Source organism: Pan paniscus, chromosome 19, assembly GCF_029289425.2.
Source record: "Pan paniscus chromosome 19, NHGRI_mPanPan1-v2.0_pri, whole genome shotgun sequence".
Lineage (NCBI taxonomy): Eukaryota > Metazoa > Chordata > Mammalia > Primates > Hominidae > Pan > Pan paniscus.
The window spans coordinates 9,937,256-9,963,224 of record NC_073268.2 but is presented as its reverse complement, the minus strand read 5'-3'; the positions used below and the strand labels follow the sequence as shown (position 1 = coordinate 9,963,224).

Here is a 25,969-nt window from a genome sequence, read left to right as displayed (position 1 = left end):
GGCTCCTGCTCTGTAAGAGGAAGACCTGACTTTCCAGATTGCGAAGGTTCCTTGAGATGGTGTTTGGAGAGCCCACTGTGCTGCTTGCTCTTCCCGCCCCAGCTGTCCCATCGTTTTGAAAAGCTGTGGGATCCCCTCTGGTCCCAGGATCCCAGTCCAGTAGTCAGGGGGAGTAGGGCAGGACGGAAGTGTGTGAAGGAACCGGGTTACTCCCAGGGTAGGTGAAATTTCCTTTAGGTGGTCACAGCAAAGGAATTCTGACTCCTCCAGGCAACAGAGTCAGCTGGCGGGTGGGGGGTGTTCCCCTGAAGGGCTTATCAAGTTCCCTGGCCCCAGAGCTCTCTCTGCACCAACTGGTTTCTTTGGGTAGCTCCGGCCACTAGTTTGCACTCTTTCCTAAAAGCTGGGTTCAGGGCCAGATGCAGTGGCTCAAGCCTGTAATCCCAGCACTTCGGGAGGCCAAGTGGGTGGACTGCTTGAGGCCAGAGTTCAAGACTAGCCTGAGCAACAGTGAGCCTCTGCCTCTACCAAAAAGATAGAAAAACTGCCATGATGGGGCGCCTGCAGCCCTGGCTACTTGGGAGGCTGAGTTGGGAGGATCGCTTGAGCCTAGGAGTTCAAGGCTGCAGTGAGCCATGATCATACCATTGCACTCCATTCTGGGAGAGATAGCAAGACTCTGTGTCTGTCTGTCTGTCTCTCTCTCTCTCTGTATAATAAAGCTGGGTTCAGCCTGCTAGGACCATGGGCTGGGGTCTTCAGCTTTGAGTGAGTGGAAAGCAGGCCCTAATGTCCAGGAAGCCAGTGTCCTCTAGGGTAGAAAACATGTTGTGTGACTGGTGTCTTCTCCCTGGAGCCATCGATGATGGGACCAGTAGCACTCGGGTTGGGGAAGGGCAGGAAGAGAGGTGGAGACCCTTTACAGCTGGGCCTGTCTATAGCTCAGCAGGGTCTGACTCCTCCTGACACTCCCCTCCGGCCTCTCAGACAGTGCCCAGGGGGTGAGAGCCACGCCCAAAGGGGCAGCTCTGTCGCCACCAGCTGCAGTGGCATAGTCAAGCTCCAGCTTCTCATTGCAGCCTGGTCAGTAGGGCAGGCAGGGGGTAGGGATGGGACAGGGACCTTCTCTCATCCACAGGCTAGAGGGGCCACTGGTCATCGTGAGATGGGGCCATGACTCTGGGATGAGGTCCCCTCAAGGGCGCTGAGTACTTGAGGTTTGGCTATCAAATCACCCTGACTTCCTGACCAGCCCACACCCTCCAGACTGGCGGCTGGAGGACCTCTCTTGGAAACTTTAGTTTTTTGCCGTCCTCGCCTTTTGGGGCTCGCCAACTGTGGAGCTTAAAGAAGGCACGTGGTCTCTCAGTGTCCAGTCCCAGAGGCTCCAGTGTTGACAAATGCTGTTTATTGGTCTGTTACACAGAAGAGTATAGTTTCTGAGGCAAAAATCATACACACTCTGCTCCTCACAAAACCACGGAGTCACTAAGGCAGGCACACAATGGCCACACGTGCTTGGTGGAGGCCAAGGACTCATGGACAACAAGCATGGACAATGGGGTGGTCTGGCCCCCAGACAGGCTGTGCAGTGCCCGGGGGCAGGGCTGGGCTGGGCAGGCTGTGCTGGGTGCAGAAGGGCTGCAGGGCCCTTTGTCATGTTTCTCAAATGCAGAAAGTCTGCCAGACTTTGGTGGCTGCTGGACAGGCCCCAGCCCCGGGCAGGGCCTCCACGTTCCAGGGCAAGGCCTAGCCTGCATGTGTTGGGGTAGAGGAGGAAGTGGGGATGGCCGAGCAAGCAGCATGCCTAGGCCTGGGGGCAGGAGCTATGCCCTTCCTGGCACCCCCGTGTACACAGCTCCTCCAAGGGGTTTCTGGGTTCCTAGGCCTCTTGGCATCCTGAGAAGCATGTGGAAGGCAGAGCTAGCCTTGCTTCTCACCAGGGACAGATGGGGACATCCATGCATCCCCTGCCTCCCGCAGTCTCAGGGACATGGCAGATGTCTGCGACAGATAATGGGCTGCCCTAGAACTGAGGCCTGTCTCTGAGGGGAGGCTGTGACCGGATTGCTCCCCGACACAGTCACCCTGGGATTTCTCAGAGCAAGTGCTCCGGTCGCATTCCAGATCATCCACTGGCAAAAGCATCACTTACTTACACGTGGTTTTCAGGGAAGTACCTAATGCAGAACGCGAGGGTGGGGTGGCAGGAGCGAGGCCGTACAGATACACAGAGGTACACTGTACAGGGCCGGGGAGGCCTGGGGGTCACCTCAGGTGGCCAAAGGCAGTGGCAGTGCTGCTGAAGTGGGCTGTTCCCACCCAGGGCCCACATCTTCCGTCTGCCCCAGAATCTCGGGGGAGCGGCCTGAAGGCGGCCCGGGTCTCCCGCGCCCGGGTCTCCCGCACCCGGGACGTGTGCCTAAACCGGAAGCAGTTCTGGTTGCTCCAGCTGGGGCTGGTGCACGCACAATATACTGGGACTGCAAAGGGACCCTCAGAAGGGACACAGCACAGAGCCTCTTGCCCTCTGCCACCCCAGCTGAGTAGGGCCCAGGCCACTATAGCCCCTGTTAATCCTGTGGGGCCCCAGGTTCACTCATGGGCAGCAGTCCAGGCTGAGGCTGCAGGTGGCAGTGGGGCTACTCCCAGATGTGTGAGAGGGGAGCAGAGTAGGTGTGTCCCCCAAGGCTGCTGCTCCCTGAGGCTGACCCCTCCCATCCCGGCCCTGATCCGAGGGCATCCTGGTCCCTGATTTGCCCTGCAGGGTCAGCACTGCCAGGAGTCGGATCCAGGCTCACAACCGCTTTGTTAGGAACAGAGGTGGGGTCGGTTGGTGGCTGGGGAGGTCTGGGCGGTGACTCCCCTGCACCTCTCCCTGCCGGAGCCCAGGCTCTGCGCGGCTGCTGCCTCCTGGCCCCAGCTCACTTGTTCTCTATGAGCATCTGCACCTTGTGGACGAGGTCCCGGGCAATCCGCAGGATCTCCTGGGCATCGTGATGCTCAGCACGTTCTGGGGGGAAACGTGGAGAGCTGTAGGGAGGCCCAGGGAAAGGGCAGCAGGCTAGGAGGTGGCTGACTACCCTGCTCTGTTTCCATCTGCTCTGCTAGATTCTTGACATCCCGGCCTTTGGGGAAGGGCCCCCAGGATTCCTGAGAACCCTCCAACTGTGTGCAGGGCAGAGGTGGGGGCCTCCACACCTCTGCTCAGGGCAGCCCGGATGGCTGGACCAGCTCGTACCATTGAAAAACTTGATGATGTCAGTGAAGTCCATGTTGTTGTCACGGATGATCTCTCGGTAGGCCTCCACCAGGGCGAGGGCGATGAACAGGACAAAGTGCTCCGATGAGATGTGCCTGGCTGCCCAGATGACCTCCCACACAGCAAACACATCCTCATACAGCAGTTCTGCGGAGAGTAAGCGGCTGCTGCTCACCTGTCCTAGCCGCGTATCTGGGGCTGAGGCTGGGATTGAGGCTGGGGCTGGGGCTGGGGCTGGGGCTGACACTGGCCGGACTGGCTGCTCACAGGCCTCTAAATGGAGCCAGGTGAGGGGTCAGAGCTTCAGGGGCCAAAGTCCTGGGATTCTCTCCACGACACAGAGCCTGGCTCAGGAATGGGGGTTCTGTACCCCGTACCAAGGCCCCATCCTTTTCTTGGGTAGCACACTGGGTTCCTGCAGACTCTGCCTGCACTTCAGCCAGGCAGCTGTCACAGGCCTCCCATCTTGGTGCTCAGGAATGCTTTGGTTTGAAAAAAGTTCCCCAAACCATGATCTATGAGAGTTGTAACTGTCAACCCTAGTGGTACTTTGGAATCACCTATGGAAATTTTGTTTTCTTTTCAATTTTTTTTCTTTTTTTTTTTGAGACACAGTCTGGCTCTGTTGCCCAGGCTGGAGTGCAATGGCACAATCTCAGCTCACCATAACCTTGCCTCCACTACAGGCACCCGCCACCATGCCCGGCTGATTTTTGTATTTTTAGTAGAGATGGAGTTTCACCATGTTGGCCAGGCTGGCCTCAAACCCCTGACCTTAAGTGATCTGCTTGCCCTGGCCTCCCAAAGTGCTGGGATTACAGGCATGAGCCACCGCACCCAGCCTCATTTTTTCTTTCTTTTTTAAAAATTAAAGACAGGGTCTCGCTATGTTGCCCAGGCTAGTCTCAAGTTCCTGGGCGCAAGCGATCCTCTCACCTTGACTTCCCGAAGTGCTGGGATTACAGGCGTGAGCCACTGTGTCTGGTCAGCGAGCATTTAAGAACCCATAGGCCCAGGCAGCCACAGTTCATGAGTCTGGGCTGGGTGGGGCCAGGGTTCTGGCAGGTTTTAAAGCTCCCCAGGTGGTTCCAAGGCCCAGTTAGGATTGAGAACTGTTGGCTTGGGGGAAGAGGGATCTCTCACTGTCCCTGACCTCAGCCCCATGATCCAACCCACTTCTTACCTCTCTTAAAATCCAGCAGGAACCAGCGATAACAGAAGTAGAAGTGGGTGTAGTCTCCATTCTGATGCATCAGCTCAAACAGCTCTGAGTCCAGGATCTTATGTGGGTGGGAAAAGGGAGAGAGGCTGAGCCCTGAGCCGATGCTGCCTCTGGCCACCACTCACCCTCCACTCACGCCCAGGGATGCAGGCGATCCCCAACCTGGCAGTGGGTCTGTCTGTTGCCCTGTGCTGCGCGGTGCACTCTCTCCCCCTCAGATCTCCTTGTGGAGGGTGGGTTGCTTCTGCTGCCCCTCCCATCACCCATCTCTCTGGGCTGCATTATTTTTAGGGTTATAGGATTTTCTGGGTGTCTGATGTCATCAGCAACCCCTACTGTTTGCCAGAACTTTCATGGGCACGAGCATTCACACACACACACACACACTCCTCCTCAATTTCTAACGCTGAAACCATGGGTTTTTGTGTTTTTTTTTTTTGTTTTTGTTTTTTTTTTTGAGACAGAGTCTTGCTCTGTCACCCAGGCTGGAGTGCAGTGGTGTGATCTCGGCTCACTGCAACCTCCACCTCCCGGGTTCAAGTGATTCTCCTGCCTCAGCCTCCCGAGTAGCTGGGACTACAGGTGTAAGCCACCACACCCGGCTAATTTTTGTATTTTTAGTAGAGATGGGGTTTCACGATGTTGGCCAGGCTGGTCTCAAACTCCTGACTTCGTGATCCGCCTGCCTCGGCCTCCTAAATTGCTGGGATGACAGGCCTGAGCCACCTTGCCCGGCTGAAACCATGTCTTTTAAAATGAAAGAAGTTAAGTTTCTATGTCAAGTATGTTTGTGGAATGCTCCCTAGCCATGTGGACGATGGACCAGCCCAGCACTGCCTGCTCCCATGCCCATGGGTGGCAACCGGCCTCACCTGGATGAGGGAGCGCATGTTGGCAAAGTGGGTGTCCATGGCACCCCCGTTGGGGAAGTTCTGGCTCATCCTCTTCATGAGGTGGCTGAAGCAGCTGTAGGCCAGCTGATCTGAGGGGAGACAGGAGTGAAGCTGGCAGGGCAGGAGACGCAGGGGACAGAGCCGGCTCCCATTCCCACCCTTCCAGACCTGGCCACCCTCTCGTCCTTTCTCCAGCTCATGCAGCCCAGTCCCATGTCCCGCAATCCCTCACCATTGTCGAGGGTGACCAGGAGAGGCGCCAGCAGATCGCACATGCCCTGCACATACCCCATGTCCAGGTGCTCCCACACGTAGCTGAAAGGCAGGGGGAGAGTCACTGTGGCTGTGCCCCATTCTTCCCTCCCTCGGGATCCCTGGGAAGACGTCCTCCAGAGCCACCTGCCGCCCAGAAGTCAGCCTTTCCACGACCCTAAGGCATGTACTGTGCACCCCCCACAGGGAGACAACGGGGAACAACCCACGGGCCCCCCCTCCAAGGCACTCCGACTTAGGGAGAGCCAAGGCCGTCATACTTGGTATGTGGGGCGGGGGTGCGGGGATGAGGGAAAGCTTCCTGAAGAGGTGTGGCTGAAGTGGAGGTCTGGCAGACCCCTAAGAATGAAGAGGCGCGGGGGAGGGGTGTGCAGGGAAAAAGCGTTCCAGGCAGGGGGAGCCAAGTGTGATTCAGGAGCAGGAGAGAGGAGCAGGGCACCTTCCGGACCTCATCTTCACAGAGTAACTGGCGGGAGCGAGTGCGCGGCAGGGTCCCGCCTCCCACCCTGAGCCCCGCCCCACAAGGCACCTGCACATGACGTCTCTGAGCCTCTCGAGGTTGGGGGGCGTGAAGTACCAGTAGTTGCGGTCACACCTCTGCACATCCTTGTCTATGCGGTGCAGGTTTAAGGCCACAGTGTCCAGTAATTCTATCTGGAAGAGTGGAGGGCCCTCAGGCGTGAGACCGGGCAGCCCTTCCCAGGCTGGGGGCAGGAGGTGATGCCCCAAGAAATGCAGCAAAACGGAACCCAGAGACCAGAGCGAGTCCTGTGGGGATGCTGAGAAATGGGCTCAGAACTCCCTTCCAGGGCAGTCAGGGCGCCCCGCTTCCACCCCACCAGCGCTTCCCCAGCTCTGGGATGTCAGGAGGGCCTCTGGGGCGGCTGGGAACAGCCTGGGGAGCATGTACGCACAGTGTAGGCAGCCGCACACACAGCCGCAAGCTCCTCTCCGGCCTCCAGTTCTCCGGCCTGAGGCTTCTCCTGGCTGGGATCCTGGGGCTCCGTCAAAGTGTGAGCTGCAGGGCCGGGCCCACTGGAGCCTTCCTCCCCACCGCCGTCCTCCTCTTCGAAGCCCACGCTCTGCCCCTCATCTAGGCTTGACTGGATGCCCGAGGCCACGGAGTAATTGCGAGAGGAGGGCAGTCCTGAGTCTGGAGAGTCGAACTCCACGGAATGCTGCTGCTCCACCACTGCAGTGCCCGGAGTCCCGGCTCCTGCTTCCTGCTCAGGTTTTGGTCTGGAATCTTCAGGGTCCTGGGGCTCCGGGGGTTCCAGATCGTCCACTGAGATAAACACCTGGGGGGTGAACACAGGGCGGCTCCACCTGCACTCCAGCACCTTCCCACAGCCCACCGCCTCCTCGGGCCAGAAGGGAGCTGGAATGCAAAACTCTTCACACCCCCTCTCCTACCACAGCCTCCAACACTGTGGCCACGGAGCACCAAGCCAGCTTCTGACCCAGTCAGCCAGGCGGAGAGAAACAAGCCTCTGGCCAAACATGAAGACACGTCTTCAGCCCTGCTTGAATGAACAGCCCCAGGTCTTCCTGTGGCTACTGAAGGGAAGAAGGGGAGCCAGGGGGCTGAACGCTCAATGGCCAGTTTGAACTCAGTCTCATTCTAGAAACGCCTGAAGTCATGAGACCGGGAGAATGGCCTTAGTGTTTTGGTGTGGCTGGGTGGAGAGAAGGCTAGAGGTTTTAGGAAAAACAAGTTTTGCCTTATTTTCAGTATTGAGTGTTCAGCAGGACAAGACAGGAACGTTCTGTAGCAAGTACCTAGTCAGTTCCATTAGCCCTCAGGCAAGGTGGGGAGATGTAGGAAGGAAAAGCAAACATTCTGCCTCCTAGATACAGTCCACCACCGTGGACAAGGCATGAGGAAAAGAAGAGACACATACAGAGACTGTTTGGGATTTTTCTTTCTCGATTTTCACCACGTAGGGAAAGCGATGCTAAAAGTAGTTTCTGCTTTGGGCAGGAAGCGTGAAGTGCTGGGTAAGGCCACGGTTCTGTGGCAATCTAATACGCCAGCGAGGAGCTACTGCCGTCCATGAGCTCAGCAGCTGGGCACTGGCACAGACTGAGATTTTTACAAAACCCAAAGCCAGAGAGAGGGAGAATGTGAACCTGGATAGGGGATTAAGAACAAAGCACGTGGGAAATGACAATGTGCCTTGTTTGTTCTATTTCTTTTTTTAAATTTTATTTCTGAGGCAGGGTCTCACTCTACGGCCCAGGCTAGAGTACAGTGGTGGTATCATGGCTCACTGCAGCCTCAACCTCCATGGCTCAGGTGGTCCCCCCACCTCAGCCTCCCGAGAAGCTGGAACTACAGGCGCACCCCAACACATGCGGCAAAGTTTTGCATTTTTTGTAAAGACAGGGTTTTGCCATGTTGCCCAGGCTGGTCTCGAACTCTTGAACTGAAGCAATCCTCCCACCTCTGCCTCCCAAAGTGTTGGAATTACAGGCATGAGCCATCACACCCAGCCAGTTATATTTAACTTACTTCAACTTACATTTTCTGTTAATGTTGGTAAGGATTTAGTAAAGTAACAAGAATACACATTATCTAAAGAGACAATTTTAAAGAAAAAAATTAATGAAAGTGTCCTTAAAATTGAAACTTATCAGTGTTGGTTGGGCCAGGCAGTCACAGTTTAGAACTTGCTGTTCAAAAGGCAGGAGTGATGCCAGAAAGAGCTACCCTCCCGTGCTCCGAACGAGCCTGCCATAGTCAGTTCTGTACAGTGACAGGCAACATCGCGGGGAGGAAGGATCTCGCCAGTCGACACCAATGGGGCTGCTCTACGGGCTCCCCTATTCTCAAGCCCACAGCTCTCAGGAAGCCTCTGCAGTCAGAGGATATGGGTGGAGAGGGGAAACTGAGACCCAGAGATGGGAAGTGCTTGCCCAGAGACATTCAGCTTGTCAGTAGTGGATCTGGGACTAGAACCCAGCGCTGCCTGTTGCTAGCTTTGAGGTCTTTCTACAAGGAGAAGGGTTTCCCTAAATCCCAGTAAGTCCATCTTTCCCTAGAGTTGGCTAAAACTGAGCACAATGCACTTTCTCACTTTATTCCTACAATACCCAGAGAAGTAGGCGGCAGAGGCACATTTAGCCATTTCCAGTTGGAGAACAGGCACATTAGGCCTTTCTCGCAGGGCCCCACCAGTTCCCAGAGGTCGGGCTGGTGCTCAGGACCACTGTGTGGAAAACGCGGGTGGCCCCCGAGACCCCCAACCCTCCAGGTCCCGTCTGGCTCACATCGTTGCTGATGGTGGAGTCTCGGTGGATGAGGCGCTGCACGTGGCTGTCGATGCTGCTGCCTGAGGAGAACTTGGTGCGTGTGGCTGGGTGGGCCTCCCGCTCCCGCTGCCTCACCACCACCTCGCAGGCCTTCCACTCTGCCAACACCTGCTGGTACCTTGCTGCCACCACTGCGTCCACCTGTACTCAGACCACACCACGACCATGGGGGAAGCGTGCACCAGGCCCTCCCCTTCAGGAGCTGGGCCTGCACTGGACCTTGGGTCCTGAGTCTCAGACTCAAGACAGGCCTCAGGGTAAGGACGGTGGAGCTGCCCTGCCATGCTTCTTTCCGGCTGGGAAGGGGCTGAGGCTTCCAAGGTCCCCTCCCTGGCGTCCCCTGGCCCAGCTCCCCATCTCATCAGCCCCATGGGAAGAGGCTCCCCTCACCTGCTCCATCTCCTTCTTGCTCATGCCGAACTTGTAGTGGCCAAGCAGAAAGGGCCAGACGTCCTTGCGGATCTCGTGCTCTATGCCTCCGTAGTAAACTCGCCGCAGCAGCTCCAGCTCTTTGTAGTTCTGAGGGACCCAGGGAGTCAAGACTCTGCAGCCTCCACAGTCACTGTGGCCCAGCTGGGTGAGCCCCATCCCACGGAGAATGGGCTGGGGCGGGGCCTGTAGTGACTGCTGAAGCCCAGGCAAAGCCTGCTTTGGGGTGGCCACGTCCTCCCGTGCCCCAGCTCACAGTGGGATGAGATGTCGTTCTGCTCTCCTTCCTTAAGGGGCAGGAAATGGCGCCCGGAGAGAGGCAAAGCTTTGTCCAGGGTCACAGGGCGATGTGGAGGCAGGACGGCTTCCCAGTCCAGCCCCCTTCCCGTGTCAGCCCCAGGCCCAGCTGCAAGAGATTCTGCCGGGACCCTGGTCACTCCGTGGCATCGGCCCTGGCCTGTCAACCGCACCCACTGGCACATTTTACCCTGAAGCCCTCACTCCTGCCCGCCCCAGCCCCTCGACCTGTGGCCCTAGAACCCCAGGGTTGGCACCTTTTTGTCCTTCTGATACTTGCTCCACACGTCCTTGGTGAGGCCCGCGGAGGCCCCCGGGGGCCGGTCAGGAGGGATAACGCTATGGTGCACCAGCGCCGACAGGTGGGTCCGCACCGTGGACAGGTGGCGGCAGTGTGCCAGCCCTGCGGTGGGCAGCAGTGGGCAGCAGGAGGCTGGGACCCAGGGCCGCCCGCCCCCAGCCCGCCACAGCCCGGCGCGCCCCACACTCACAGCCGTAGAAGGCCCGGGACACGATCTGCCTCTTCATACTCTCACACAGTAGCCTGAGCGGCAACCTGTGGCAACAACCGGGCTCAGCAGGGAGGGGCTGCGGCCCCTCTGGTGGGAGGAGAGAGAGAAGGGAGGAGGCTCTGTCCTGGGGGGCAGGTAAGGCACTGGGGAGGGTGTGAGGAGGAGGAGCCGCAGCCCAGCAGCCATCAGTGGGTGCCCTGTCCCTGCCTGCCACCTGGACAGAGCTGCTGTGGGGCCCCCGCCTGGCCCCCAACCACCCAGGGATCTTGGTCAATGAACTTCACCTACGTGAATCTTCGTTTCCTCATGTGAAAAATGGAGAGAGGCAGCGGAGGATCATCAGGATTAATAAACAGAAGACGAAGTAAAGGTAAAAGAGAACACTTCCCATAAAAGCCATTCACTCACTGCCCTGGCACACGGCAGGTGGCTGCTGAGTGTCCTCAGGTGGACGGCCTGTCAGCAGGGTCTGTGTGCACATCGGGAAGGGGAGCTGGCGGGGACTGAGCCCATGATGTGCCGGCACAACTCCGGACCTTCACTTGGGTTCTCTCTCATTCTGTCCTCATAAGTACCGCAGGCAGCAAGTGGCATCATCCCCATTTTACAGATGAGGAAACTGAGGTTCAGAAACGTAGAGGCTCACGGTAATTCCGTAACTTGTAAGTCACGTGGGTAGCAAAAGTGAAATTTGAACCCTGATCTGTCCCACTCTAGAGGCCACCCTGTCGTGCAGGTGACACGGCCTTTAAGGACAGACGGACACACACGTGGCTGGACACGCTAACGGGAAGCTGGGGCCGAGCGCTGCCCACTCACCGGTCGGGGATGCAGCTACAGTGGCTGGGGGTTGCATGTGGGGAGCTGCTGGAGGAACAGGAGAGGCAGGAGGAGCCCTGACTGCACAGGGGCTCCAGGTGCCAGGCTGGCAGGCTGGGCCCAAAGCCCTGCATCTCGATCATGTCACCAGCGTCTGCGGGCAGGAAGGGTGGCATGGTCAGGGCCCGAGAAGCCTTCTCTTCCAGGCACCCTGCACCATGCCCACCTCTGTGCCCAGAGCTGCAGCATCAAGTCACCCATGGGTGGAAAATCACAGAGGTGGGGCCTGCCTGGTCCAGAGCCCAGAGATGGAAACGGTAGGGAGAGAGGGCGCCTGACACTTCCTAGCCTCCAGCAAGCCTGGAGAGGGGCGGCAAGGCGTCCTTCTGCATGTGGTAAAATGCTTGGACTGAGTCTTGGATGATTGTGCCTAGCTCTATCCTGCGACCAGCAAGCACTTGCTTTTCTAGGGAAAGAAAAAGAAGGAACAAAGACCTGAGCTCCTCAAAGTGCCACCAGCTAGCTCAGCCTTCACGGATTCAGCTTGGTCCTCTTGGCAAACTCTGAGATGCTCAAGGAGGTCTTTAGAATACTTCCAACTCTGAACGCTCCCCTCCAGGGAGTCCCCACTGTTCAAAGCCCCCGAGGAATCTGAGTCACCTGCCCGTAGGCCTGGCTCTTCTGGGGGAGTCTAGATCTGGTGGCCAGTGGCTACGGATGAGCAGTGCCCCATGCCCAGGCCAGGCACCCCTGCTGTCAGCTCCTACGGCCCCTTTCTGAGCTCTGCTCCATCCCTGCCTAGCCTGACAGCAGTTAGCATGGTGGCCTCCCGAAAACACCAGGGAGCTGGATGGAAGTCACAGGTCCCAGGGCTACCAGGCCACTGCGGGGCCGGTGGTGGTGGCTGGGCACAGAGGCGGGGATGGGGGTGGTGGCTGGGCACAGAGGCCCACCATCCAATGTGACAGAGAAGAACAGGCCCAGTTGCAGCCTCAGAAGATGACTCCTTGGACACAGCTACGCTGCCAGCAGACAGGGCCTGCTCAGCCAGCCCAGGCGGTCTGAATCAGAACTCAAGACCCTCGAGAGCTTCCACGGCCCAAGTGGGGCAGGGCACTGCTTAAGGGGGGACTCTGGCAGGTCCAGGGAGCCACAGAGATGAAGCAAAGTGAGAGAGGAAGTGGAAGCACTGGGGGGTGATGCCGGGAGGGAGGGAGAGAGTGGAGAAGAGTTCGGAAGAACAGGGATGGAGAGCCGTGTGTGCTGAGGGAGTCCTGTCAGCAGCAGTTTGCTCGGCTGGCTCAGCCTGGGCCGGGGCCCACTGTGGCCTGCCGCAGGCGTGGGCCTGGCTTTGGTGGGAGCTGGACTCCAGCTCTGGGTGTGCCTTGGTGAGGAGGGCTGAGCTGAGCCCCTTCCAGTTCCCTCAGCGGTTGCCCTGCCTTGGCCGGGGCTCTCTTCCCAGACCCACGGCCGGGAGTTTTGCAGATATCTGGCCCTTCAGCTCCACCAGGAGGCAAATTAAGGGAACACGCGTGGTGAGGAGGGGCTGCGGCTCTGGGAGTGAGGGCGTTGCAAGCCATGCCTGAGACTCTGGGAAGAAGGGGAGGGTGCAGGTGCAGTGGGGCAGGAGCCCAGCTCAGGCCCCTGCAGCAGGCAGGAGAGAAGAGGACAGTCCCAGGAGGAGCCGGGGTGGGAAGAGGCCCAGCCAGGCAGGCAGCAGGCAACAGGCGGGCAGGCAGGGAGGGCAACAGGGGTGAGGGCGGGGGTGGGCAAAGGGAACCAAGCTCATGCCCAGAAAGGAGGCCCAGCCAAGGTCTCCTGGGCCAATGCTCTTCACCTTAATCCTCCAGGAAGGAGCTGAACCAGCCACATTCAAACACTGTCTCTGAGTGAGCCCAGTGCAGATAGCTGGGGCTATGGCGTGACTGGGTGAGGGCACAGGCTGGACAGGGGGAGGGGGGTCTGCTGGGTCAGCTTTGACTCTGACTCTCTCCTCTGAGCATGAGGAAAGTGTAAAGCAAGAAAACAGGGTGGGCGAACCCCACAGCCCCTAAGACTCCGAGTGAAAGGTGCCTGGCCTGGAGCAGAATTAGAGTGAATAGCATCTGCTCTGTGGGGAGGCAGCAGGAAAAGGAAGGGGAGAGGAAGAGGGAGGGAGAGGAAATTTGGACACCCCGCCACTGATTCACATGCACAAGTCAAGCATGTTGCAGGCCTGAAAAGCAACAGCTGGCAGAACGGACTCAACAGTGTTGTCATTATGGACTGGAGTGGAGGTGGGGGGCCCCCATTCCCCAGCCCTCTCCCCAACCACCTGCTGATTCTGCTCTTATGCCTCCTCTCCTTTCCCAAGTATTAGGGGCCCAGAAGCTCTATACGAGGTTGGCCTAGCCCCTGAGTTCCTTGAGAGGATGCACAGATGAGCCCTGAGGCCTCTGGACCCCTGGAAGTGGGTCTGGAAGTTTCTCTGATCCCGGAGGCTTCAGCCCTAAGACTAGTCAGGGATAGGCTTTTTATCACCGAGTCTGCCAAGGGCTCTGCTAGGATCCTCCAGCCTCTAGCCTGACTACCAGTTCGTGGGGGAAGAAGTAGCTCCGTGGGTCCCCTCAGAGCTCAACCTTCCCACACTGCTCAGTCAGTTCACTGTAAATAGGCAACAGCCCCAAGTCCAGGTTTGCAAGGAACCAGATGGCAGGGGTGTGTGCAGGCAATAAACATCAGAAGTAGGATGTTCCCACCTAGGCCTGGCCTACAGGCTCATATTGGAAGGGCTGGGAGGGAGGGTGGGCATGAGGGCAGGCGCCTGGCAGTAGGAGGGCAGCTGGCAGCTTGTGCGGAGGGTGTGCTGGGTGTGTTCCAACACAGACCAGGCCGTCCTGCCTGCCCGGAGACTGTTACTGGCTCAGTGGCCGGCTAAGGAACTGGGCTTCCCGGCAGAACTTTGGAAGCCTAAGGGGAGTGTGACATATTCTGAGGACATCCTCTGCAGGGGCGGGGAAAGGGAGAAGCAATTGATTTTGTAGCATGGGAATGGGGAAGCTCCCCTCGTCTCTGGGAGAAGTGGCCTCAGCCTCTTCCTACCCACCCCTTCCTGGAGCGCCCATCCCAGCCCTCACAGGTCGCCTGGCTGATTGCTTGCTGACAAGAGTGGGGCTCCCTCTCTACCAAGCCAGCTCTGTGCTAGGGAAGATGGGTGGTAGGCAGAGGAACCCTGAGAGGCTGAGGGCACTATGCTATCACCTCCAACAAAGGTGACCTCTCCATTCGTGGACCCTGAGACTCATGAGGGCAGGAACACATCTGTCTTATATCCCTGGCGCAGGTGAAGAGACAGAGCTCCGGGATAGTGAGAAACTTGCTCAAAACCATACAGTGAACCAGGGGCGTATCTGGGGCAGGAGTTCATGTTGCCAGGCCCCAAGCCTGGCCCCTTCCTGGACACCACGCTGCAGCTATTTCTAGATTTCATGCCAAAGTACCAGGCCCTGCCGGCTGGGGCCCTCAGGCCTCCTGGGAAGACTGAGCCCTGGGGCCCTTCGCATGGCAGCCCTCAACCCCTCGCCTGACCCACAGCTGCTGCCCCTGCCCCAGGAAGGACCCGGTACCTCCGTCCTGTTTCTGTTAAGTCAGGAGTCAGAAGCACCAGGCCCAGAGGCTGGTCTTCCCAATCAGCAGAGAGAAAGGAAGAGACCTCTGTCTGGCATTTGCCAGCCTGACCCCCGGAGTAGGAATGGGCTCAGAGATCCATTCAGGATGCCCAGGAGGCCATCAGATAATCAGACCTTCCTATTAGCAAATCCTCTTCCTCCTCGCAGCCTGGAGCCACCTGCCCTGGGCCAGCCCCTTTTCTTGCCAGCACCTGTCTGGCCTCCTTCTGCCCTCCCTGATCTGCCCCCTGGGTGCAAGTCCCCTAATGCCAACACTGCCGTTCGAGCCCCTGTGGTGGGTGGCAGGCGGGCCCGGGAGGGAGGGTGGGGATGAGGCGGGTCAGGGAGAGGGAGGGATAAGAACCTTTCATCGGATTGGGAGCTGTGAGGTTCCGCGAGCAGATCATTGAGAGCATCGCGTGCAGTTTATCCTCCTCTTCCTCATCATCGTCCACCGAGGCCGCGCGGCTGGCCGCTAGGTGGTGGTAGTTAATAGTGACTGCTCAAAGAGAACAGCGAGAGGCAGAGGCATGAGGCCCTCATCCCTGGGCAGGACGGACTCCCTCCTTAAGGGGAGTGGAATGGAGGCCGGGGTCATCGTGAATCTGCAGGGCACAGAAGAGGGGAAGGGAGGGGACCAGAAAGCTCTTTGGATGATTTTCCTGGGAGAGTGTGGAAGGAGGCGAGGGGCTGGGGCAGCTGCAGAACCTCACTCTTCGGAGGCAGCCTCTCTAGGAAGAACAGAAGAGAGAGAACAGAGGTGGGAGGATGTGAAAGACCGCGACTGTCTGGGATGGGCTGGCAGCCCAGGAGGTCATCGGCCCTCGCAGAGGCTGCGCATGACAGCTGGCAGATGGGTCCTGATCGTTCTCTAGCTCCTCTCAGGCTGGACCAAATCTGAAGATTACTCCAAATCCCCTTTTTCAGACTATAAATTCCACCTTCTTCCCTCCCAGGAAAAGGAAAGGGTTTTCCCAGAGCTGTCCTCAAGGAGCTGGAGTCGCTTGGTGGAGTTTCAGCCTCTGGGTGCCCTGGCTTGCCCTTGGCGAGGTGGTCCTGGAAGTGAAGTGACCAGGACTGGGAAATGGCAAAGATCGAAGAGGGGAGGCAGAGACTGGAGAAGCTAAACCAAGCAACAGCCTGAGACTAAGTGCCAAGTGTGTAAATACATTCTGGCCAAAGATGCGTCTCTTTCTCAGGTATATCTGGGAAGGGGGGACATCCCTGTGCCGTGTGCCCTCTGAGCCTGGTGGAGCTATCTGTGCTGTGGCTGAGTGTGTAGTCTGGGCAGTCCGGTCCCTAATACAGAGACAACTTGTTGACAACTTTTTGGCACAAGTTAGAAATTTAGGGAGCGGGTGGTCTTGTTAGCAATAAACGCTCTGGGCTGGCAAATTCCCCGACCTTATCTTTAAGAAAAGCAAGTCTGCCCAGAGAAGCCTATGGGCAGCAGCAGCACTCTGACCAGAAAGGGAACTTTGGTGTTGGTAGATGCACATAGACAGACAGACCCCCTTGGGCCCAGGGGTGTGTGTCCAGGGTGGGGCAGGACCCACAAGGGCCAAGCCGCCTTTCTACCCACCAGTGCCCAAAGCCCCCAGGCAGCCCCGAGTCTGCCTCTGATGCAACCTGCTACTTCAGCTAATGCTCATCAGTAGTTGGTTTGAGGAGGGCTCTGGCTCTAGGGGAGTCAGCAGACAATATTCACCATCCAAAAAGAAGCAGGGAGCCGGGCACGGTGGTCACGCCTGTAATCCCAGCACTTTGGGAGGCTGAGGCAGGCAGATCACAAGGTCAGGAGTTTGAGACCAGCCTGGCCAATATGGTGAAACCCCATCTCTACTAAAAATACAAAAATTAGCCGGGCATGGAGGTGTGCGCCTGTAATCCCAGCTACTCAGGAGGCTGAGGTAGGAGGATCGCTTGAACCCAGGAGGCAGAGGTTGCAGTGAGCTGAGATCACGCCACTGCACTCCAGCCTGGGTAAAAGAGCAAGACTTCGTCTCAAAAAAAAAAAAAAAAAGCAGCGCTGGCCCATACCCAGGCTGTCTTGTAGGGGTTGGGGAGCAGGAGGTGAAGAGCAACGGAGGGTTCCCCACCTTCTACTTCTCGTTTCTCCACGTGTTTTACCCCTGGACAGGGTCCGAAAGGATAACTAAGAGTCTTGTGTAGTGACGCCTAGGTCTGCTGAGCCAAGAGTCCTGGGGTGGAGAAGTGGGGAAGGGAGCTGGGTAGAAGAGACGCACCTTTTCAAAGGCAATATCTGTGGGTAAAAGGTCCAGCTGAGAGGCTAGGCGATGAGCCTCTGGTGTTAACCTGGCCTGGTCAGTGGGCCCTGCCTGCTGCCCTCCTGGGTGACGCTGCGCTCCCCGCCTCCCGGAGCATCTTCCTCTCCTCCCCCGGGATGAAGCTCGGGACACTCACTGTGCTCGTGCCTGTGGCCGGGGTAGACGATCCGGAACACATAGTCGGTGGCCCGCCCCGTGCCCATCTCCTCCATATCCACAGAGCGAATGCTGCTTCGTTTCCGTAGCTTGGGGAACACCTTCCCCTGTGGAAGGAGGGGTAGGTGGTCGGGCTGTATGGGGCAGAGTCTCATCCAGGGTTCCACACAAGGCCGCTCCTAAGAACTCCACGTGGGGAAGGAAGGGGGGCGGGCAGAGAACCCCCACACACAGCCCTTCCCCTAAAGCCTCCCACCCGAGTTACCTTCCCTTGCTGGGTCCACAGCGGGGGCTCTAGCTGTCCCCGAGGCAGCAGCCCATTCTCCAGACAGGACAGAAAGGACAGCAGGTGTCCTCCCTGCGGGAAATGCAGCGGCGGCCTCTGGATGCCATCCTGGCTCACCAGCACAAGCGTGCCACCGCTCTCTGGGGGTGAACGTGGAGAGTGCGGCTGAGGCCCTCTCGTCGGCTATCACAGCCTGCTGGCCAGCGCCCCCAGGCTGGGTAGGAGGCAGATGGCTGGGCTACAGCATGGCCTGGGAGCCCCATTAACAAGGATGGGAGGAGGACGAGGAGTCTTACAGGCCCCACGCACAGTGCACAGCTGGCAGAAGGCAGCCTCTCCCTTCCCACCCGAGCCAAGGACAAGGCAGGCTTACTTTGCTGGTGGCAGTGGATGCACACGACCTGGCTGAAGGGCACCACGAGGGCATAGTCCCAGTAAACGCTAGAAAGGAACCAGACTGCTGTCACTGTGTCCAAAGACCTGCCATCCTTCCTTCCTTCCTTGTCTCCTGGTCCTACCACCCCACGAAACTCCCCTGAAGATAGGATGACCATAGCCAAGAGGTGCGCACAGCCAGCTATGACCCCTGAGATCTGTGCTGCCCGCTCGGCACATGGACAGCTGTCCGTCTCAGCCGCTAAGAGCTTGGCTCAGACAAACCTCTTCACGGCCAGGCTTGGCTCCGTCCTAGAGAGCTTGGGAATCACTCCAGGCAGCCGCTCCCTGCTATTCTTGGCGTCCAGATAAAGAGTGAGGTTGGCCTCCTGGAGCAAGCAGGGTTTCTCCATCCCTCTGCCCGAGGTCAAACCCACTCCCTGCCCTGGCTCCTGGGAGTGAGTCCCAAAGCCCCCACCTCTTTTCCAGCTCGGAGTCCCCCAGAGTCCCATTCATGAGCTGGTTGGGGGTCCACTTCAGAGTCAGGCTCTCTGCAGACTGGTGCAGGGAGAGGTAGCCAGGGACCGCCTCCATATCCTCCTTCTACAGTGGGAGACACCGGAAGACAGAGACAATGAAGGGCTGAGAGGCTCTCAGGGATGGCCTATGAGAAATGAGCTCCCGCTGGGAGGAGGGGAGGCCAAGCTAGGCTAGTCATGGGGTCCTGGACTAGGGACGGGGCAGAAGCACAGGAAAACAGGACCCAGTTTCCCTGGTCAGCCTGGTGCCACTGACTCTCTCCTGCCAGCCTCCTGGATGCCAGGTCCATTCCAGGCCAGCCATACCCACGCTGCGGACTCCCCTCACCTGCTGGCTGCCATTCCTATCCCCTGCCAACTAGGCTGGCCGTGAGTCGTGTGAAACAGGGAGTTGGGAGGCTGGGGCCGTTCTCCCGCCCGTCTCTGGTCAAGCTCCTCAGGAAAGGAACAGCCATGGCTAGAGGCTTCCAGTCGTCTCGTTCGGGGACCTTCGGGGAGGGATGGCAGGATGAAGCTTTCCTACCGGCTGCACCAGCACGTGGTTCTTGCCATAGAGCAGCCGCGTCCGTGAGTTCTGGTGCAGGGACTCCACACACTCGCGGGCGCAGGCAGCCAGCCTGTCCTCCGACGCGCTGCCGCTTGAGTGCCGTTTCCGGATCTGTGTGGAAGGCCGGGGCTCAGCCTCCAGCCTTGGGAAACTGGCCTCAGGGCTTGGGAACCCTCACGCTTCCATGCTGACCCTCTCCAGCTGACCCCAGGGTCGTTCCTGCCCCAGTTTACTCCCAGCCACCCTCTGCTCTCCAGCCACGGACCAGCATGGGCTCCCGGCATTTGTGTTAAGTTTTATTGTGCGGAGAAGGCTCTTCTGAGGCGGCCGCTACCTTGGGGCATCTCCAAGGCCTGTCCCGTAGAGAGGCCGGTTTCCCGTCCCTACAGGCCCATGGGCATAGCCCAGATGAGCCCAAAGGGTGGGGAGGGGGCACCTACCCCCAGGGCTGGGCGCTTTGCAGGGGAGTCCTGGCGAGTAGGTGGACCCCGGATGCGGTGCCGCTGGACCAGCTCATCAGCAGAGGGGTCAGTCCAGTAGTGATCGGCTGTCTTGAGCTTAGTGTATTCCAAGGCACAGGGTCCCACTGTGGAGACAGAGACAGCCAGCCCAGACGATGCTCCCTCAGCACCTGCCCCGTACCCACCGTGGGCCTGGCCCGGGCCCCTGTGCTCTCAGGCTCACCTAGAAGAGAGGCCAGGATCGGGCCGAACACAGGGTCTGCCAGCAGTGCCTCCTTCTCGTAGTACTTGCTGCCAGGAGACAGACAGTGTGACTGCTGAGGCTCCGGGGCTCATTCCAGGGCAGTCAAGCTCACCAGGTAGGGACGTCCCCACAAAGACCAGATTCAGATCAGTCATCAAGAAACAGTGAGTCCTTAGGGACTGGGCTTCGTGAGGTGCCTGGTATGGCCAATGCCTTGAGGGCACCGAAGGGGACGGGGAGATGGAGGGTTGCCTACAGGCTGTCACGGACAGGCAAGCATCCTGAGGGCTGGGGCTGAGGGACGTCGGAAGACGGGTCAAGGGAGGGGCTGCTTGGGGAACGAGGCGGTCACCCGCAGTTTTTGGGGAACGGGGCGGTCACCCGCAGTTTTTGGGGAACGGGGCGGTCACCCGCAGTTTTTGGGGAACGGGGCGGTCACCCGCAGTTTTTGGGGAACGGGGCGGTCACCCGCAGTTTTTGGGGAACGGGGCGGTCACCCGCAGTTTTGGGGAACGGGGCGGTCACCCGCAGTTTTTGGGGAACGGGGCGGTCACCCGCAGTTTTTGGGGAACGGGGCGGTCACCCGCAGTTTTTGGGGAACGGGGCGGTCACCCGCAGTTTTGGGGGGAACGGGGCGGTCACCTGCAGTTTTTGGGGAACGGGGCGGTCACCTGCAGTTTTCCGCCAGGTATTGCACGACCTTGTCCAGAACTTTCTCGATGAGCGCCGTGCGTACCCATATGTGTTTCAAGGCCTGAGGGCTGAGGGCCGGGGCCTTCCCGCTGGCTGAGCCCTGTCTCCGCAGGGCCTCCTGGCTGACCCCTGAGGGTTTCCTGCAAAGGCAGGGAGGGCTCCAGGAGTGCAGTGGTCTAGGGGTAAACCCCAGAATGCTGGCATCGGGAGTGGGGCTTGGTACCCCAAGATGGGAGCACAGAGAACTGACTGGGGTTGGGAGGTGAAGGAGGGGTACAGAGCCTTGTGCCCACAAGGAACCAATCCCCTCCCTCAAGCTGATCCCTCACCCAGAGGCCCTGCAAGGAACAGGCCCAGGATGCCAACTTTCCGATGGGTGTCCTAGGAAGTAGCAATTGCCAAGTGGGAAGAGCTGAAAGGAGGGAAGAAGGGGCTGGCCCAGGGCTCACCTGCCCTCTGCTTGTTGCTGCAGCTCCTGTACCTTGTGGCAAATCTCCCCCGCCACTGGGCACGTCTTCCCCACCTTGGTGAACAGGGCTGCCATCTTGTCACTGCGCAGGAAGCCAGCGGCACGGCGTCTCAGCTGATGCAAGAGGCAAGCCTCCACTGCACCTAGGCCACAAAGGGAAACGGCATCTGGGCCTGGGAAAGACGGGGGAACAGGGAGAAAAGCTCCTCTTCCCCATACCTGTGGTGAGGCAAGGGGTAAGGGCAAGCCAAGGGCAGGCCAGGGAGATACCCTGGCTTCCTTCCAAAACTCCCCTCCCCGTCCCTCGGCTCCTGCCCGGGGCGAAGAGCTTTGACATGCCAAGCTGTCCCTCTCCCTCGCCTGGTGCGCACACACCTCCTGTAGGCAGCCTCACCCCTGGGGGTCATGAGGACCAAAGCTCCCCGCTCAGGGTGGCATGAGTGGCTCCAAACCTGACAGCAAGGCACAGCACCTACAGGACGGGGATGTGAGGAACACCCGACTCGGGAGCCTTTCTGGAGGGCATGGAGGATGCGGTTGCTAAGGAACAGGGCTCTGCAGGAGCTAAAGTATTGATGAAGTCACTGCAGAGCTCGGACCCGACAGTGGCCGCTGGACTGATGAGCCCAGCAGCTGAGGGAGAGATTTCTCTTTTCCATGCTAGGACGGCTTCCCTCCATTCATTCATGGTTTAGGGTTAGGCTTAGTCTCTGTCTGGACTTTCCACAGACAGACCCTGCAGGAAGAAAAGAAGGGCTTGGTAGGAGAGGGTAGGGAGCTGCCCTGTGCCCAGACAGACTCTAAAGACAGGAGTGTGTATGTGTGTGGGGCGGAGAAGCTTCTACATGATTGGGCCAAGCTAACAGTTTTACAGGTGAGGAGGGAAAGGCCCAAAGAGGGGAAGAAACTCGATCACAGTCACAAAGTGGCAGAGCCACCGGGACGAGGACCCAGGGCTCCAAGCCTCGGCCCGAGCCCCTTTTGCCACGTCGAGGTGTGTCTGGTTGGGGGCAGGGACACTGAGGGGAGAAGGAGGTGGTTTTTTCACACAGACTGGAAACAGTGAGCTGTGCTGGAGACAGTCAGACAGAACAAGGTCTCAGCTTGGCACGGTCACTTGCTCTGAGACTCAGTTGTATCCTCTATGAAATGGGAAGAGGGCTAGTGTGAGACGTCGCATGAGACGGAGGATGTGAAATCGCCCATGCGGGGTCTGGCTCTCAGGAGGTGCTGGGTCTAGGTCAGTTCCTGACTCCTCACCCTGTTGGTTCAGATACAGTTCTACAGCTATAGCCTCTAAGAGCTGGCTTCCAGCAGGACCTCTCCCCGACAGGGACAGGAAGAGGGTGCACTGGAGAGAGGATCCAAGGCTGCCCCAGAAGTGGGTGGAGACAGGGAAATTGAAGTCTGTCAAGTTTTTTTTAGAGACAGGGACCCATTCTGATGCCCAGGCTGGAGTGCAATGGTGGAATCCCAGCTCACAGCAGCCCCGACCTCTGTGGTACAGGTGATTCTCCCACCTCAGCCTCCCAAGTAGCTGAGACTACAGGCACACACCACCATGCCCAGCTAATTTTTGTATTTTTAGTAGAGACGGGGTTTCGCCATGTTGGCCAGGCTGGTCTTGAACTCCTGACCTCAAGTGATCCGCCCGCCTCGGCCTCCCAAAGTGCTGGGATTACAGGCGTGAGGCACCGCGCCCGGCCCACATGGGGAAATCTTTGGCTTAAGCGTCCACATGCTCCTCTCCACGATCAGTCCCCCTGGTCCCTGGAGGTCTTGTGTGGCCCTGGGATATACAGGCGAATGACCCTTTTGTCCCAGTCTCTTGGTCCTGGGCTGCTGCAGCTACAAGTCCGTGCCTGTGGAAAGGGGGTGATCATTTCCTGGGGTTGCACTTCCCATTCAGAGTGGGGAGAGAAGCAGCACTGAACAGGACAGAGGGGCAGCAGGTGGCACATGTCCTGCACAGATCACGTGCCTCAGTGGTGTGACTAATTGCCGGGATAATGAGTCATTCGCTTCCCCACCTTCCCTAGGCGACCGCAAAAGCAGCCAGGCCGGGGGTACTGGGGAGTGGCCGGCCCCAGCACTCCCATCGGGGTGGCCTCGCCTACCTTCCCGGCCAGCCTCTGAGCACAGCCATGGGGTTCTCTCGGGTGAGAGGAGGCATTCCTAAGCAATTACCGCAACTAAGGAATACTGAGAGAAGCCAGGCATCACGCTCAGTCCCCCCTTTACCCCACGGTCCCTAATTTCCTTCTGTGCAACCCAGGCAAGGTGCCAGGCAGTGTCTGGGGAAGGAGAAATCCCTCTCACGCATCGACTTTCCAAGCTAAGACCGGTTAGGCCATTAGGCCAGGCATTACTGACTCAGCTCTGTGGGCTCCCGGCCAGTAACTGTTCACACTGCACTTGTCCTATGCCATGCCCACAGGGTGTTCCCCACCGAGTGTGCATGTGTGATGAATATGTTATCGCGTGCAGTGTGCAGGCAAAATAATAATAGTAACACCACGACTTGAGAACTATGACCCGAGAGGACTTTGTGGATGGGCTTCTGGGCCTCCAAAAACTCCCTCCCTGGGTCTGGGCGCCGTGGCTCACACCTGTAATCCCAGCACTTTGGGAGGCCGAGGCAGGCGGATCATGAGGTCAGGAGATTGAGACCATCCTGGCTAACACGGTGAAATCCCATCTCTACTAAAAATACAAAAAATTAGCTGGGCGTGGTGGGGGGCACCTGAAGTCCCAGCTACCCGGGAGGCTGAGGCAGGAGAATCACTTGAACCTGGGAGGCAGAGGTTGCAGTGAGCCGAGATCGCGCCACTGCACTCCAGCCTGGGCGACGGAGCGAGACTCTGTCAAAAAACAACAACAACAACAACAACAACAACAACAACAACAACAACAAAAAAGGAGCCCCTCCCTGAAATTGGGAGCAATTTGAATGCAAATTGTTGAGGTGCTCTAGAATGATTAGGAGAGTGCTTTTTTTCCTGGATAGTAGGTCTATGGTTCTCAGCTTCTGACCCAAAAAAGATTAAGAAGCTGTTTTTTTTGAGACCGGGTCTCACTCTATTGCCTGGTCTGGCGTGCAACGGTGCAACCACAGCTCACTGCAGTCTTAGCCTCCTGGGTTCAAGCCATCCTCCCACTTCAGCCTCTCAAGCAGCTGGGACTACAGGCTTGGGTCACTAAGCTTGGCTAATTTTTAAAAATTTTTTGTAGAGACTGGGGTCTCACTATGTTGCCTAGGCTGGTCTCCAATGCCTGGCTCAAGTGATCCTCCCACCTCAGCCTTCCAAAGCGCCGGCATTACAGGCTTGAGCCACTGAGCCTGGCTCTGAGACTTCTGAGTCGAGCAGAAACCCAGGCATTGTCACTAATCGAAACATACATGGAGACATAAACACACGCCATCCCGCGTCTAGTGAATACCACACTCAGAACTGCCTGCAAAGCCGGAAGCAACAGTGTCCTCCTTCCCCGGGGACGTGTCTCACAGACAGACTAAGTCGGGACGGTGAAGGACCCTTCCCCAGGGAGAGTCCACATGACAGCCCAAGCTTATCCCCCGTTCTGACTGGAGGCCCAGAGCACCAAGCAGAACTCCAGGGCCTTACTCCCCTTACTCCTTCCTTCCCCAGGTCCCCACTGTGACCCCACCTCCCAGGGTGGAGGGTGGTGGCAGGAGATACTTGCAGGGCTAAAGCACCAGGTTAGCTGAACCCACCTGCCTGCTGACTGAGCTGTCTGGGCCCTGGGCTCCCACCTGTGAAGGCTTCAGGACCCCTGATCCAGTGGGTCCCAGCACCAGCTACAGCCACCCTGGGTGCACCACCACAAGGTGATGACCCTGACATTATTTGGCTCATTTCATGAGAAAAAATGTGGACTAATTAATAAAAACCAACACTGGTTGGCATGGAAAGGTTTGGGCAAATGAATCAAAATGGAGAAGAGAGAAACATGACTTTAGTGGCTGGGCATGGTGGCTCACGCCTGTAATCCCAGCACTTTGGGAGGCCGAGGTGGGTGGATCACCTGAGGTCAGGAGTTTGAGACCAGCCTGGCCAATATGGTGAAACTCCGTCTCTGCTAAAAATACAAAAATTAGCCGGGTGTGGTGGTGGGCACCTGTAGTCCCAGCTACTTGGGAGGTTGAGGCAGAAGAATTGCTTGAACCTGGGAAGCAAAGGTTGCAGTGAGTTGAGATCGCGCCATTGCACTCCAGCCTGGGTGACAAGAGCAAAAACTCCATCTCAAGAAAATAAAATAAAATAAAATAAAAAGAATAATAGTCTCCAATCCCATCCAGGTTGCTGCAAATGCCATGAATGTATTCCTTTTTATGGCTGAGTAGTATTCCACTGTATGTATTTATCAGTTTCTTTATCCACTCGTTGAATGATGGGCATTTGCCACCCTGGTTTTCTGGTGGCCTCTGGAGTCTGGGCCAGCTGAGCCCAGGTACATTCTCTACCCTGTCGGCCCATCCCATCCTGCTGACAGCAAGGCTCAAGGAACTGCAACTCTGAGTGGGCAGGAGCATAACTGCATTTAACTCCAGCACACTGTTGGACACCCCTACAAAGGTCTGGAGCCATCTTCCCAGGGAAAGGCCAGGAACTACAGACCCAGACTAGCCCTGGGGCTCCCTTCACCAGCCCCGATGTGACCTCAAAGCCATCAAGTTCTGCAGCTTAACAAATGCTACACGCGGCTGGAGACCACAGATGCTGATGGAATCCTATGGGCGCCCCAACCCTTATACCCCGATTCCACCATTCTAAGATACGGGGTCCCTTACCCAACCCTTACACCCTGATTCCACCATTCTAAGATATGGGGTCCCTTACCCAACCCTTACACCCCGATTCCACCATTCTAAGATATGGGGCCCCTTCCCCAACCCTTACACCCCGATTCCACCATTCTAAGATATGGGGTCCCCTTCCCCAACCCTTACACCCCGATTCCACCATTCTAAGATATGGGGTCCCTTCCCCCAACCCTTACACCCCGATTCCACCATTCTAAGATATGGGGTCCCTTCCCCAACCCTTACACCCCGATTCCACCATTCTAAGATATGGGGTCCCTTCCCCAACCCTTACACCCCGATTCCACCATTCTAAGATATGGGGCCCCTGCCCCAACCCTTACACCCCGATTCCACCATTCTAAGATATGGGGTCCCTTCCCCAACCCTTACACCCTGATTCCACCATTCTAAGATATG

General features: G+C 57.9%; 1 protein-coding gene across 9 annotated transcripts in view; it reads right to left on the bottom strand.

Moving 5' to 3' along the window:
- Positions 1 to 1,391: 1,391 nt before the first annotated feature.
- SGSM2 (small G protein signaling modulator 2) overlaps positions 1,392 to 25,969 on the bottom strand; it is a 43,778-nt gene continuing 19,200 nt past the window's right edge. For 2 of the 9 annotated variants that reach the window (XM_063598852.1, XM_063598855.1), the window contains 21 exons: positions 20,705 to 20,867; positions 20,234 to 20,395; positions 19,542 to 19,609; positions 19,298 to 19,443; positions 18,834 to 18,968; positions 18,250 to 18,374; positions 17,770 to 17,837; positions 17,376 to 17,536; positions 17,091 to 17,217; positions 15,031 to 15,165; positions 11,020 to 11,173; positions 10,180 to 10,244; positions 9,946 to 10,091; positions 9,353 to 9,481; positions 8,921 to 9,103; positions 6,565 to 6,948; positions 6,180 to 6,304; positions 5,610 to 5,692; positions 5,357 to 5,466; positions 4,446 to 4,542; positions 1,392 to 3,409 (listed from right to left, as the gene is read on the bottom strand). In XM_063598852.1, the coding sequence (XP_063454922.1) occupies positions 3,108 to 3,409; positions 4,446 to 4,542; positions 5,357 to 5,466; positions 5,610 to 5,692; positions 6,180 to 6,304; positions 6,565 to 6,948; positions 8,921 to 9,103; positions 9,353 to 9,481; positions 9,946 to 10,091; positions 10,180 to 10,244; positions 11,020 to 11,173; positions 15,031 to 15,165; positions 17,091 to 17,217; positions 17,376 to 17,536; positions 17,770 to 17,837; positions 18,250 to 18,374; positions 18,834 to 18,968; positions 19,298 to 19,443; positions 19,542 to 19,609; positions 20,234 to 20,395; positions 20,705 to 20,867 (3,068 nt within the window). In that variant the 3' untranslated portion in view covers positions 1,392 to 3,107. Of the gene's footprint in view, positions 3,410 to 4,445; positions 4,543 to 5,356; positions 5,467 to 5,609; positions 5,693 to 6,179; positions 6,305 to 6,564; positions 6,949 to 8,920; positions 9,104 to 9,352; positions 9,482 to 9,945; positions 10,092 to 10,179; positions 10,245 to 11,019; positions 11,174 to 15,030; positions 15,166 to 17,090; positions 17,218 to 17,375; positions 17,537 to 17,769; positions 17,838 to 18,249; positions 18,375 to 18,833; positions 18,969 to 19,297; positions 19,444 to 19,541; positions 19,610 to 20,233; positions 20,396 to 20,704; positions 20,898 to 25,969 lie in introns of all 9 variants that reach the window. The other 7 variants (XM_034941250.3, XM_003816860.7, XM_063598851.1 and 4 more) reach the window with 7 other exon arrangements.